At 47.0% G+C, this 12971-nt stretch overlaps 1 protein-coding gene across 1 annotated transcript in view; it reads right to left on the bottom strand.

The window, feature by feature from the left end:
* Limk2 (LIM domain kinase 2) overlaps positions 1–10833 on the bottom strand; it is a 67385-nt gene extending 56552 nt beyond the window's left edge. Inside the window, exon 1 of the mRNA XM_048449996.3 lies at positions 10680–10833. Within this exon, the coding sequence (XP_048305953.1) occupies positions 10680–10695 (16 nt within the window). The 5' untranslated portion in view covers positions 10696–10833. The remainder of the gene's footprint in view (positions 1–10679) is intronic.
* Between the last annotated feature and the right edge of the window lie 2138 nt (positions 10834–12971).

Genomic DNA, 12971 nt, shown 5'->3' with positions numbered 1-12971 from the left:
AGGAGGATCTTTATGAGTTTGAGACCAGCCTCGTCGACAGAACAAGTTCCAGGACAGCCAGGGATATAAAGAAATTCTGTTTCGAAAAACAAACAAATAAAAAAAGCAAAACCAAAAATATCCTTTTAGGATTAGTTTAGGAGATGCCCGTCTCATCTTCACTACAAATGTTATTACTCTGAAGCCTAATGTAATAGAATACATTATGTACCCGACTTGAACCTCCTACCTCCTACAGCTTGTACTTCCTCTCGTTTTTGTTTTTTTTTTTTTTTACTCTGAACTGATCCTATTTCTTCCAGTCCTGAGAGACCTCAAACACACACAGGAGACATGTAGGTCAGCGCCTGCTCAGTGTTCACCCCTAACGCCCTCCTTCCACACAGTGTGGCGGGTCCTCTTCCGTCTTTACCCTTTGAGTAGTCTACTGTACAATAGCTGCTGGCTCACCCACACTCTGGGCTATCTCAGTTCCAGGTCAGACTCAGGACAAGAGCTGGGCTGTCTGACAGGGCCCTCTGTTCTAGATCCCTACCCCACTCTGTAAAGATACATTCTTTCAGTTATTACCTCCCTCCCACCCCACACCCGCTCCTTTCCATTGTCATTTAAATAAGCAAGTCTTTCCTAATAGAAACAGCAGCCATTCCCGCTTCTCCCTCTCACAGTCTAGGAAAAAGCTGTCTCCACCTAACCGGTAGCACTCAATGCCTCACTTCCCGATTTCTTCACAGTCCACTGCCATCCGCCATCCACCCATCATTTCTCTGAAACTGCCTCACCAAGTGACCATTTACTGCTAAATTCAATGGATGCCCTTCAGGCCATTATTTGAGGACATATTTATTCCATGCCAGCTACGCCTCCAGCCTGTGTTTAGAGCGCAACCCTCAAACAGCCTAATTGTGTTTATAACTGGGGCAGTGGCATGGAGGCGTAGTGAATTCAGAACTGGGAAAACAGGAGCAGGGAAAAAGAGGATTCCTTGAAGAAGTAATTTCTAAACTGAGCTCTGAGGAAAATATAAATTAACTGGGGTGTGTGTGGGGATGATGCTAGAGATGGAAGGGAGGGTGACACAAAAATTTACACAGGATTAAAGTCGGCTACTGTTGACTTACAGGACTCGGGAGCCAACCAAGCCTAGGCCTTGATCTGTACAGTCCTCTGAAAAACATTTATGTAAGGAGGGAATGGGGGCTCGGCTGTACATAGTTCAACTGATAGAGTGCTTGCCAAGCACTGCAAAGCCCCTAGGTTCAAGCCCCACATAAGCAGATGCCTGGTGACAGATGCCTGGAATGTTGTAGCCTGTAACCTTGACTGGAGCCAAGAGGGTCAGCAGTTCAAGGTTATTCTTAACTACACAGGGACTTGGAACCCAAACCAGAATACTGAGCTCAAGTCTCAAAATGGGGGAGGCTTTCATAAAGTGACCCCAAAGAACCTATATACCTCATTGCTCTTTACAAAGGGGCGCCTAGTTACAAGATGTTCTGCATTCCTGCCCCATGTTCACACCCTTGCGCCCACTGTTCACACCATAAGCTGCCGTCTCTTTCAGCAACATTCTCCTCTGTTCACACCATAAGCTACTGCCTCTGTTCAGCACGCCTTTCCTACTGCTCACACTGTAAGCTATTGTCTCTGATCAGCACACCTTCCCCAGTGTTCACACCATAAGCAACTGTCTCTGTTCAGCACGCCTTCTCCACCATTCACACTGTAAGCTACTGCCTCTCTTCAGCATGCCTTCTTCACTGTTCATACCGTAAGCTGCCGTCTCTGTTCAGCACGCCTTCTTCATCAAATGCCTTTCTTGGCGCTTCCAAAGGCATGGCGAGTTTCATCTGTCTGCACTCACCGATACAACCTGTTCTTTCATTACAGCTCGCAGCGCACAATTCTGCCTCTCTTAGCCCCTTATTCGCAGCTCTAAGGGGCAAGCTATGTACCTTGGTCCTCTTTCCTCCAGGGCCTAGCATAGGTCTGGCCCAGAACGAACAATATTTTGGCAACAAATCCATCCGGAAGGTTGAATGTAATTGCCACCTATAAAATTACCAAAGTGGAACTCCAAAGGTCAGCCAGGCAACCACTGAAGTGGTTCAGGGGATCCATGGAAAAGTCTCCTGTGAATGAACCTGACCTTGGTTTGTTTCTCAGTTACACCACTGGGGATGGGGACGGCTTAGCAGGCAAACACCTGCTGTGCATGCCTGACCACCTGAGTCTGAGTGCAATCTTGCCACATACTTGAAAACCCCAGGACTCCAGAGAGAGACAAGAAGCTCACATGTGCAGCACAACCATAGCAACAAGACCCCACGTCCACATACTGCACTGTCTGCACTGTGGCCTTCACAGGCGGCATTCACACACGCGCACGCCTGCACAAAGTAAACACACACACACACACACACACACACACACTGTTTTTTCTATTGATGTTATTAGGTAGATAGATACACACACCCAGATATCTGCATCTCCCTCCCACCCTTCTTCCAGTGTCCTCACTGCACAGAACTTCTTGGCCTCGTTAGTCCCCTTAGAGTCCCGCAAACCAACGATCCCGATTCTTTTGCAACCTTTAGTTCAGGAACTACAAGAACAACATAATAGTATGAAGTCTTGGGGAGTCCTGTAAATCCCAGTACCCACATGATGGTCCACAGCCACCTCTACCTCCAGTTCCAGGGGATCTAACGCCCTCTTCTTGCTTCCACAAGCATTAGGTACACATGCAGTACACAGACACATGCACATAAAATACATTTAAAAAACGAGATCGAGAGAGACAGAGAAAGAGAGAGCCAGATAGGGGCTCATTATATAGCCCAGGGTGTGCTAGAACTCCCCATGGAGACCTGGCTGCCCTTGAAAGAGATCCACCTGCCTCCTCCCGGGAGTGACACCAAACCCAGCCAGTCTGCTGCTTTAAGAAGTGATTAGGTGCATGTCTTTAATCCCAGCACTCAGGAGGCAAAGGCAGGCAGCGATCTCTGAATCTCTGTGAATTCGAGGACAGTCAGGGTTACACAGAGAAACCCTGTCTCAAAAACAGAACAAAACAAAACAACAAAAAAGAAGTGACCAGGTATGCGCCTTTAATCCCAGAGCTCGGGAGGCAGGCAGATCTCTGAGCTTGAGGCAACCTGGCCTGCAGCGTAAATTCAGGACGGCCAAGGCTACACAGAGAAATCCTGTCTCTAAGAAAACAAAACGAAACGAGGGAAGATTAATGCTGAGAACAGTAGCAAATGGCTTGTTATAAGTGTTACCAACTTCAGGACTTTTTCAATCTTGCTTTTTAATAGGTTTCTCTTTCCCAATTTAATTGGTATTGTGACTCAAACAATCTGTGACTCCAGTGGAACAGACACTAGGGCAGCAGAACAGCTGAGGCGGAAGGGCTTCATTCCCTAACTTAGACACAAGGTCTCGCTTCATTGTCTAGGCTGGCCTAAAACTCATGCCACGACTTAGAGAAGAGAACCTTTAAAATAATCTAACCAAATCATTAAATTTTTCTAAAAGACACATGGACTTGGAGGAAAAGGGAGTTGCCATCACAAAGCTCCCAAAAGCTGGTCCCACAGGAACCCCAATCCTTAGCCCAAGACCACCAGGCCAGTTGCATTGCATTTTTTTATTACCCTGAAGAGTCTCAGGCAATCGGAGACTTGCTCAGACCACAGTCATTCAGTGGGAAGGCTTGGGTGGGGTGCTCCAGCCCAGAGTCCCCACTTAGCCTTGGCTCAAAACTAAACACAGTCTCTTCAGATTGGACCCCAGGCTTCAGGGTGGTGAGAAATCCACACGCAGAGAGAGACCCTGATGCCTGAATGAACACGTACAAAGCCCAGCCTTGCGTTTGAAGACAAAACAAAAAACCTTTGAATCGTCTCATGTTCCACCTGACAGTGAGAACCAGGAACAAAATGCAGCCAATTCAGGGCAGCATGAAACAAGTATGGTAACTGCTGGACCCCTTTGGGAAGGGGCAGATCAGGTGTATAAACCCCACCTGTCCTGGGACAAAGCTCAAGGGCAGGCAGGGCAGCAGTTCTGGGAACGGCCAAAGAGAAAAGATTCCATTTAACGAAGTAGCTCCCAGCAGGCCCGGGAGCAACAGTTACCATCTTCCCATATTCTCCCGGCATCCCAAACCTTTTCTTCCTCACCAAGTGTCAAAGAGAGGGTCTCATTATACAAGATAGACGGACTTTAAAGGGGTGCACAGTTTCTCTAGACCTTGGGTTCTTTTCTGTGCAAGGCTCTGATGTCTCCTTCCAACCCAGAGAGCCTGTGACACCACACCTGGCCTCTCACTTCCAGGTTGGAGTGCTGATACAGACAGGAGCCCTGGAGGTATCTTTCTTGCTGTTGTTATCTTCTTTCTCTTTTCAGTCTATCTGTGAGGGTCAAGAAGAACTGGAACTAAGAGCTGGACTCTAGGGCTCGACTGATGGTTCAGTGGTTAAAAGCACTTGCAGTTCTTCCAGAAGACTCGAGTTTGGTTCTCAGCACCCACTTCAGGTAGCTCACTTGCCTGTTAACTCCAGCTCCAAGGGATCCAACATCTTCTGGTCTCCACAGGCACCCACATGTATACAGCACAGACATACACATATACACATGAAAAATTTTAAATATTTATTTATTTATGTGCATGATGTATGTGTGTCACATGTGTGTTTGATGCCCATGAAGCAGAAGGCATTGGATCCCTCTGGCAAGGAACCTACTGATGACTGTAAAAAACCATCACATAGGTGCTGGGATTTGAACCTGGGTCCTCTGGAAGAGCCACAAGTGCTCTTAACCACTGAGCCATCTCTCCAGCCCCATACACGTAACATTTGACTAAAAGAAAAAAGGGCCAACAAGAGGGCTCAGCCAGAAAAGGTGCTTGCTGCTAAGCCTGACCACCTGAGTCTGATCTCTGCAGTCACATGGTAGAAGGGCAGAGTTGACCCCCACAGTTGTCCTCTGACCTCCACACACTCCACATGAGTCATTGACAGCACCACCCCCATCAAAAAAACATTAATGTAATTTAAATAGGGCTGGAGAGACGGCTCAGCAGTTAGAGAACTGGTTGATCACCCAGAGGACTCAGGCTTGATTTCCAGCATCCATGTGATGGTTCACAACTTCCTACAGCTATAGTTCCAAGGAATCTGATGCCTTCTTCTGACTGCTACAAGTGGTGCACACCCATACATAGAAAACGAAATAAAAACATTTAAACTAAATAAAAACCTGGATTTAAAACCTGGTTCTATTACTGACTCTGTGTCCTTGAACAAATTATTCACCCTCTCTGAGCCTCTCTTCTAATTTTCATTTGCTTGTTTTTGGTTTGAGAAAAGGTCTCAGATAGCCCAGGCTATGTGGTCAGGGTTGGTCTTGAACAACTGATCCTCCTACCTCCACCTCCCAGGTGCTGGGATCACAGATGGGCACCACTGTATTAACTTCTCTCCCCATTTTAAAAAAGTATTATTTATTTATTTTCATTTTCTATGTATATTTGCCTAAATATATGTTAAGTGCACCATGTGTGTGCCTAGTGAGTGCAGAAGCCAAAAGAGGGTGCAGGATCCCCTGGAACTGGAGTTACAAATGGTTGTGAGCGGCCATGTGGATGCTGGGTCCTCTGCAAGAGCAGCCAATGCTCTTAACTATTGAGCCATCTCTCCAGCCTCCTTTGCTCACTTAGGTTTTTCTTTTTCTTTATTCTTTCTTCCTTCCTACAGGGTCTCACTATGTAGCCTCAGCTGTCCTGGAACTCACTATTAGACCAGGTTGGCCTTGAACTCACAAAGATCTGCCTGCCTCTGTCTCCAGAGTGCTGGGGTTAAAAGCATGTGCAACCATCGCCCAGTGTCCCTTTGCTCATTTTTAAGGAGGCTAAATAAAGTTACCACCTTCAAGGATTAACCTTATGGAAGACTAAAAGTAGTAATGGCTGTGTAAACATCTCTTGGGTGCCCGGCCCTAAGCTGGACCTGTCTGTGAGTTTCTTCCCCTTCTTCCTGCAAGCACGTCCAGAGGTTAGCCAGAGAAAGGGCTGAGCTGAATGGACTGGCTACTAAAATCCAATGTTTTCAAAATAAGTCCTGTGAACTTGTTTTATGTGCCGATGTGCAAGGCACAGAGCGGGCCACAAACAAGCAGGGCGAGTGCTCCCTGGGTGAAGGACAAGACGTGTAGACTCTAAGTCGGAGATAAGTCAGGCTCTGGGGACAAGGTGAACTACGCACAGTAACAGTCTGCTCTGCAGACAGACAGACCAGTGGGACAGAAGGCTCCTGTGGCTGACTGTCAGACTCCGACTTCATTCCCTGTGAGTAGGTGTTTTCTTATCTGGCAGGCTCTACAACGGATCTATTATCAGAGAACCCCAGTTACTCAACACACGGTTTCTCATTCGGCAGTTCCCTACCTATTGTCGATGGCAGAATTACTTTGAGTCCTCACCAATGTGCAGAGCGTCCTAAGCACTAGTCAAGGATGGATTAACCAATTAGAGGTCAGGACCACACCATCAGACTTCAAACCTATGGTGTTGGTTATAATTTAGACTTCCATTTATTTATTTATTTGTTTGTTTGTTTATAGACAGAGTTTCTCTGTGTAACAGCCCTGGTTGTCCTGAAACTCACTAGCTTTGAACTCAGAGATCCACCAGCCTCTGGAGTGCTGGGATTAAAGGTGTTTTAGACTTTCTTTTCTGATCCATCGGATTAGAGGAGGAAAGACCTCATCAAATAGAATCCCAGAGTGAAGTTCAAGAAATGTCCTAAGCTGTTAGCAGCTGTAAACTGACAGGATGTGACCCCTGCTGCTATGTAACAGTAACTAACAAAGACCTGTGACTGCTACAGTCCCCACTGAAGTGTCAAAGTGACAAGACACATACAGACAGTCCCCATCCTTCCCTAATATGTCTCAAAAGACCTCTTCCAGGGCTCATTGACCAGAGCCAGCCCTGGCATGGTAATCACCAGAAAACACAAAAAAACCCATCACAAATGTGGAGGCCCCAATTCTGCATCCTAAACATGATGGGTTTTAGTGAATTTAAATATCTTGTGGTTATCTTAGGTCCGACCCTGGTGTCTTCACCGCACATCAAGGGCCACCCAAGTCACCTGGCCCTACCGATGTCATGAGGCACCTCCTACCGGTCAGTGCTGCCTTTGCTACCACTAATACCTCATGTCAGAGGTCACTGTACCCACCTGCAGACTGGCATCCTGTGCCCATGTCATGACGTCTATGATCCTAACCCCAGAGTGTTGGCTGTGGGTTGGAAAACTCCACAGTCCCTAGCCTGCCACTAAACACTCCACAGTTGCCAACCCCAGCCTCCTGCTTCACAGTCTCCCCAGCTCCCACTGCTGCCGAAGACTGAAGTTCACTGACCTGTGCATCCTACGCTACGGTTTCTTCACTGTTACGTGCATGGGTATTGCATGAGTATATATAGGGTCAGCCTTGGGTGTTATTACCATGGAACCATTCACTTTGGTTTTTCTTTGTCTCAATTACAATTATTTATTTATTAGGGGTAAGGATGTGCGTACCACCAAATACAGAAGTCAGAGGACAACTTACAGAAATTAGCTAGGCTTCTAGTGACCAAACTAAGGTCTTCAGGCTTGACAGCCATCTTGGCAGTCCCAGACACCTTGTTTCTTTGAGACAAAGTCTCTCACCAAGACCTGGGGCTAACCAGTCCAGCGAGGGATCCACCTGTCTCCGCATCTCCAGCACCAGGCTTATATATGAGCCACCACGTCTGGCTATTTAAACGGGGTTGGGGATCAAACCTGGGTCCTGATGCTTGCGGCACCTCACCAACTGAACTGCCCCCTCAGCCACTCCATGGGTATTTTCTAAGGGTCTGTAGGTTCCTGCCACTCATGTCTGGCCTCCTACATTAGTTCTGGCTGACCTTGGACAAGCCTGTTTTCCTCCTGGAGCCTCAAATGTAAAACGAGGAGACGGCACATAATCTCAAATATCAGTCCTGGCTCTTGCATCTGTTAAAATTTGTAAGAGGTAAAACTTGGCCCAGGCGAGTTCCAAAGACTTCACAGGCACTCGGTAAATATTTGATTTCCTTGCCGTTGATTCTCCTGTTACACAGGAATGCGAGGTGTCCGAGAATGTATCTGAACAGAAGGAACAAGTAAGTTCCAGGCCCCACTTCCTTCTTGGACTCGCTGGACAACCTTATTCTGTGGTTTGTGATGCAGAAAAGATGAAACACTAAACTGAGATCGCAAAAATCTGAGCCCGAGCTCCATTTGTTCAGTCATAGCCTGTGAACAAGGTACTTCAGGCCTAAACTCTCCTTAACAAAAATAAATAAATGATAACAACAACAATAATAAAGTCACTTTTAGGGCTGAGGATATAACCCAGCAGTACAGTCATTATCTAGCATGTGCAAGGCCTCGGGTTCCATCCCCCCACCTATCAAAAAATAAAACATGCCTGCCACTTCAGCGGGTGCAGGGCCCAGGAGACTGAGGGAGAACCAACCTAAGCAACGTAACAGTGGGCTGCTGTCCTGAGCAGAAAAATAGCAACAGCACTAGATGCTCTTGCAGAGGACCAGAGTTCAGCACCCAGCAGCCACATGGTGCTTACACCAAGCAGTAACTCCAGTCCAAGGGGATCTACTGGCCTCTGCAGGCACCAGGCATGCAAGTGGCACATGTGTGCACATGCAAGCATACACATAAAAGAATGCTTTAGTTAAAATGAAGGGAAGTTTAAAAGGTGCTGAGGATGTAGCTCAGCGGCAGAGTGCTCAGCTAGCTCGTACAGGGCCCTGGACTGATCCTTAGAACCACACACAAATCAAAAATGACTAAACTCTTTCACAAATTTCTGAGAATCAAAGATCAAAGTTGAGACTCTACAGCGGTTAGAAGTCACCAAGGTGGGTGCAGTGGTGCACACCTTTGATCCCATCTCTCAGGAGGCAGAGGCAGACAGATCTAGGACAGCCAGGGCTGCAAAGAGAAACCTTGCCTCAAAACATAAAACAAATAAATAAAAAGAAAAAGTCACTGAAAATCAGTTGAGCTGAAGAACTCTAAAAGTACACATTTGGAAATTCAGGAACCGATTTTATTTCTGTGTGCGCTATCTGTGTGGATACACACCATGGAAATGTGGGCACTGTAGAGGCAGAAGAAGGTGTTGGGTCCTCTAGGGTAACAATTGAGAAGCAGTCGGATGTCAGGAACCAAGCTCTGGTCCTCTACACGAGCAGCACACACCTTAACCTCTGAGCCATTTCTCCAGCCTCATAAACACAAACACAGGATCTCTTGTTTAGCCCAGGCTGGCCTCACATCCCCTATGTAGCAGAGGATGACTTGAACTTCTGATCCTCCTGAGCGCTGGGACTACATGCCAGCATCCTGTACATGTCTAGGCAGTGCTGGGAATGAAGTTCTGCGTTTTAGGCGTGCTGGGCAAGCCCTCCACCAACTGAACTACATCCCAATCCCCAACTCAGTTTTGCTTTTTTTTTTTTTTATTTAGAGACAGGCTCTTATTCTGTAGTCCAGATTGACCTAGTTAGTACTCCACACGCAGACCAAGCAATTCTCCTAGTGCTGGGATTACAGGTGTGCACCACCACCACCAGGCAGGAAAAAAAAAAAAAAAAAAGGAAAAGACAGAGGCATTTCCGCCCCGTTCTTTCTTTCTCCAAAGCATATTATCACCAATGAAAACAAAAATCCCATGCTCCCATAGAGAGGAAGTGACCCACTGGCGGCCCAGGCCTTGAATTCAGGATGGAGGAAGTGACTGTCCACAGGCCCGAAAGCCAGGAAGTGGAGGCAGCTATCCAGTCCCTCCCCCACTCCTAAAATTCTCCCTTGGCCTTTGTGGAACGCTTCTGAACGTCGACACTGATAGACCCAGAAACTGAACCACTCACACAGGTGCCTGGGAAACAGGCGGCAGAAGGCTCCTGGTGCTTCAGGGCAGGAAGCTGCAAGGTGATGCGTGAAGGGGCTTCAGACCCAGCCAAATCAATTTTGAAATCACCTTCCTACAACCCTTCCTCTCAGGGTGCCCCGCTGGTTTCCGAGACCACTGAGGACTCAACAAGTCCCCTGAGAAGACTTGAAACTTTTCCACATGATGTGGCGAGCTTTGCGCCTCGGGGAGAAGGGTTCGATCTCTTCTCCACAGTCCACATCTTAAACTCTATACTCCTATTTCCAAGACCCTCCAAAAATCCTAGGCTCCAAAGACACCTTCGAGAACTTTGGATCTACAGAAAACCCAGGACCCAGAATAATTTGGAATCTCACATCCTGAACCTTAGAAGACCCTGTACTTCCCATTCCAGACTCTCCCATCACAGTGAATCTCTGCCGTCGGGATCCGTAACCTGGAGACCTTCCCCGAGGTTCCCTGCAGACCCGGGGACCCACCTCGTGGGAAGATCTCCACGCGCAGGCCACTAGGAGCCCTCAGTCTGCAGGACAACCCATCCCTAATTCCAGAGTCCCAGGACCTCTAAGTCCCGAGCGAGTCGCCGTGTTCGGTCCTCCCACCCTGCCAGGACCCAAGAGGATAAAGCCAGCCAGAAACCCGCGAGCGGTGGGCAAGACGGCGTGGCCCTTTCTTACCCGCCAGCGCCGCCATGGTTCCGGGAGCGGACACCAGGGGAAGGACCAGCCGGTAGCAGCAGCTCAGGTCCGCGCCCGCTTGCGGTTTAGAGAGGAGGTTGTCTCTGCCTCTGCTGCAAGAAGGATGCACCGCCTACGGCGCCCGGGGAGGACCAAACCGCACCTGGCACCGGGACCCGCCTGTCGACGCCCCGCCCTTAAGCCCCGCCCACTTAGGTTCCCGCCCCGACACTTGCCCCGCCTCCCGCACGAGATCCTCTGCGTCTCTGGCGCCCCTTAGCGAGTGGCGTGCCCTAAAAGCGTTCGGATTGATTGAGTAGTGTAGGCTGGGGTTCGCAACACAGAAGACCCTCAGCGCTCAGTGTAGCCCAGTTTCCCAGGTACACTACTTGAAAATGGCTCTGTTCATCAGGTGCAGAGCGTGGGTGGGAATCTCAGGTCTTTTGACCCCGAGTTTGTAACGAGCAATGTGAACACGGAGAAGCTCCCAGCTAAGAGAAACCACTCTTGCATGTCAAAGGTAATTACTGTGGAAGTGAGGTCTCCAAGAGCAGGTGCTTATGGAGACTAAGTAAATACAGTCTATTCTGGGTATCTGGAATGTTGAGTCCAGGACTCTCACCTCCCATATAAAACCTCTGAATATTTAAGTCTCGTAGAAAATGGCATAAACTTTGCCTGTAATCTATGCATAATCCTCATATGCTTTATTTTATTTTATTTGTTTTGTTTTGCCACCAGGTCTTAGTATGTAGCCAGACTGAATGTGAACTTGCCAACCTCAGCTTTTAGAGTGCTGGGATATTCTTGCTTTAAATCATCTTTTGATTGCTTCTAAAACCTAAAACGATAAAGATGCTATAACATAGCTATCTTATTCTGGGACAAAGAACAAGACAGACAGATCTGGGCACTGGATCTGGGCGCAGTTGGGAGAATACTGTCCTAATAAACTCCTGGGTTTGATTCTGAGTACCATGAAGCAGCTAACTTGTGATGCCAGCAGCAGGTGGGAAGACCAAAGTTCAACTTCATACCAAGTAGGAGGCCAGCACAGTAAGCAAAAGACCTTATAGAAAAAAGGGAAGTCAGATTCAACGCAATTTCCATCAAAATCCCAGCAAAATTTGTCAAAGACCTCGAAAGAACGGTACTCAACTTCATATGGAAAAGCAAAAAACCCAGGATAGCCAAAACAATCCTGTACAATAAGAGAACTTCTGGAGGTATCACAATCCCTGACTTCAAACTCTACTACAGAGCTACAGTACTGAAAACAACTTTTTGTTATGGTATTGGCATAAGAACAGACAGGAGGACCAATGGAACTGAATAGAAGACCTGGATATCAATCCACACATCTTCGAACACCCGATCTTTGATAAAGAAGCAAAAAATATCAAATGGACAAAAGAAAGCATATTTAACAAGTGGTGCTGGCATAACTGAATATCAGCATCTAGGAGAATGTAAATAGATCCATATCTATCACCATGCACAAAACTCAAGTCCAAATGGATCAAAGACCTCAACATAAAGCCAGTCACACTGAACCTTATAGAAGAGAAAGTGGGAAGTACACTTGAACACATTAGCACAGGGAACCACTTCCTAAATAGAACCCCAGCAACACAGACACTGAGAGAAATTAATTAATTAATTAATAGGACCTCCTGAAACTGAAAAGCTTCTGTAAAGCAAAGGACATGGTCAACAAGACAAAACAACAGCCTACAGAATGGAAAAATATCTTCACTAACCCTACATCAGACAGAGGTCTGATCTCCAAAATATACAAAGAGCTCAAGAAATTGGACACCAAAAGATCACATAATCCAATAATAAAAAAAAATGGAGTACAGACCTAACAGAAAACTCTCAACAGAGGAATCTAAAATGGCTGAAAGATACTTAAGGAAATGTTCAACATCCTTAATCACCAGAGAAATGCAAATCAAAACAACTCTGAGATTCCATCTTACACCTGCAAGAATGGCCAAGATCAAAAACACTGATGACAACTTATGCTGGAGAGGTTGTGGGGAAAAGGAAAAAGGGAAAACTTCTGCATTGCTGTTGGGAATGCAAGCTGGTACAACCCCTTTGGATGTCAGTGTGGCAATTTTTCAGAAATTAAGAAACAACCTTCCTCAAGACCCAGTAATACCACTTTTGGGTATATATCCAAAGGATGCTCAATCGTGCCACAAGGACATGTGCTCAACTATGTTCATAGCAGCTTTGTTTGTCATAACCAGAACCTGGAAACAACCTAAATGCCCCTTGTTCGAA

This window comes from Myodes glareolus, chromosome 8 (assembly GCF_982192425.1).
Source record: "Myodes glareolus chromosome 8, mMyoGla1.1, whole genome shotgun sequence".
Classification (NCBI taxonomy): domain Eukaryota; kingdom Metazoa; phylum Chordata; class Mammalia; order Rodentia; family Cricetidae; genus Myodes; species Myodes glareolus.
The sequence above is the reverse complement of the archived record's forward strand: the minus strand, read 5'-3'. Positions and strand labels throughout refer to the sequence as shown.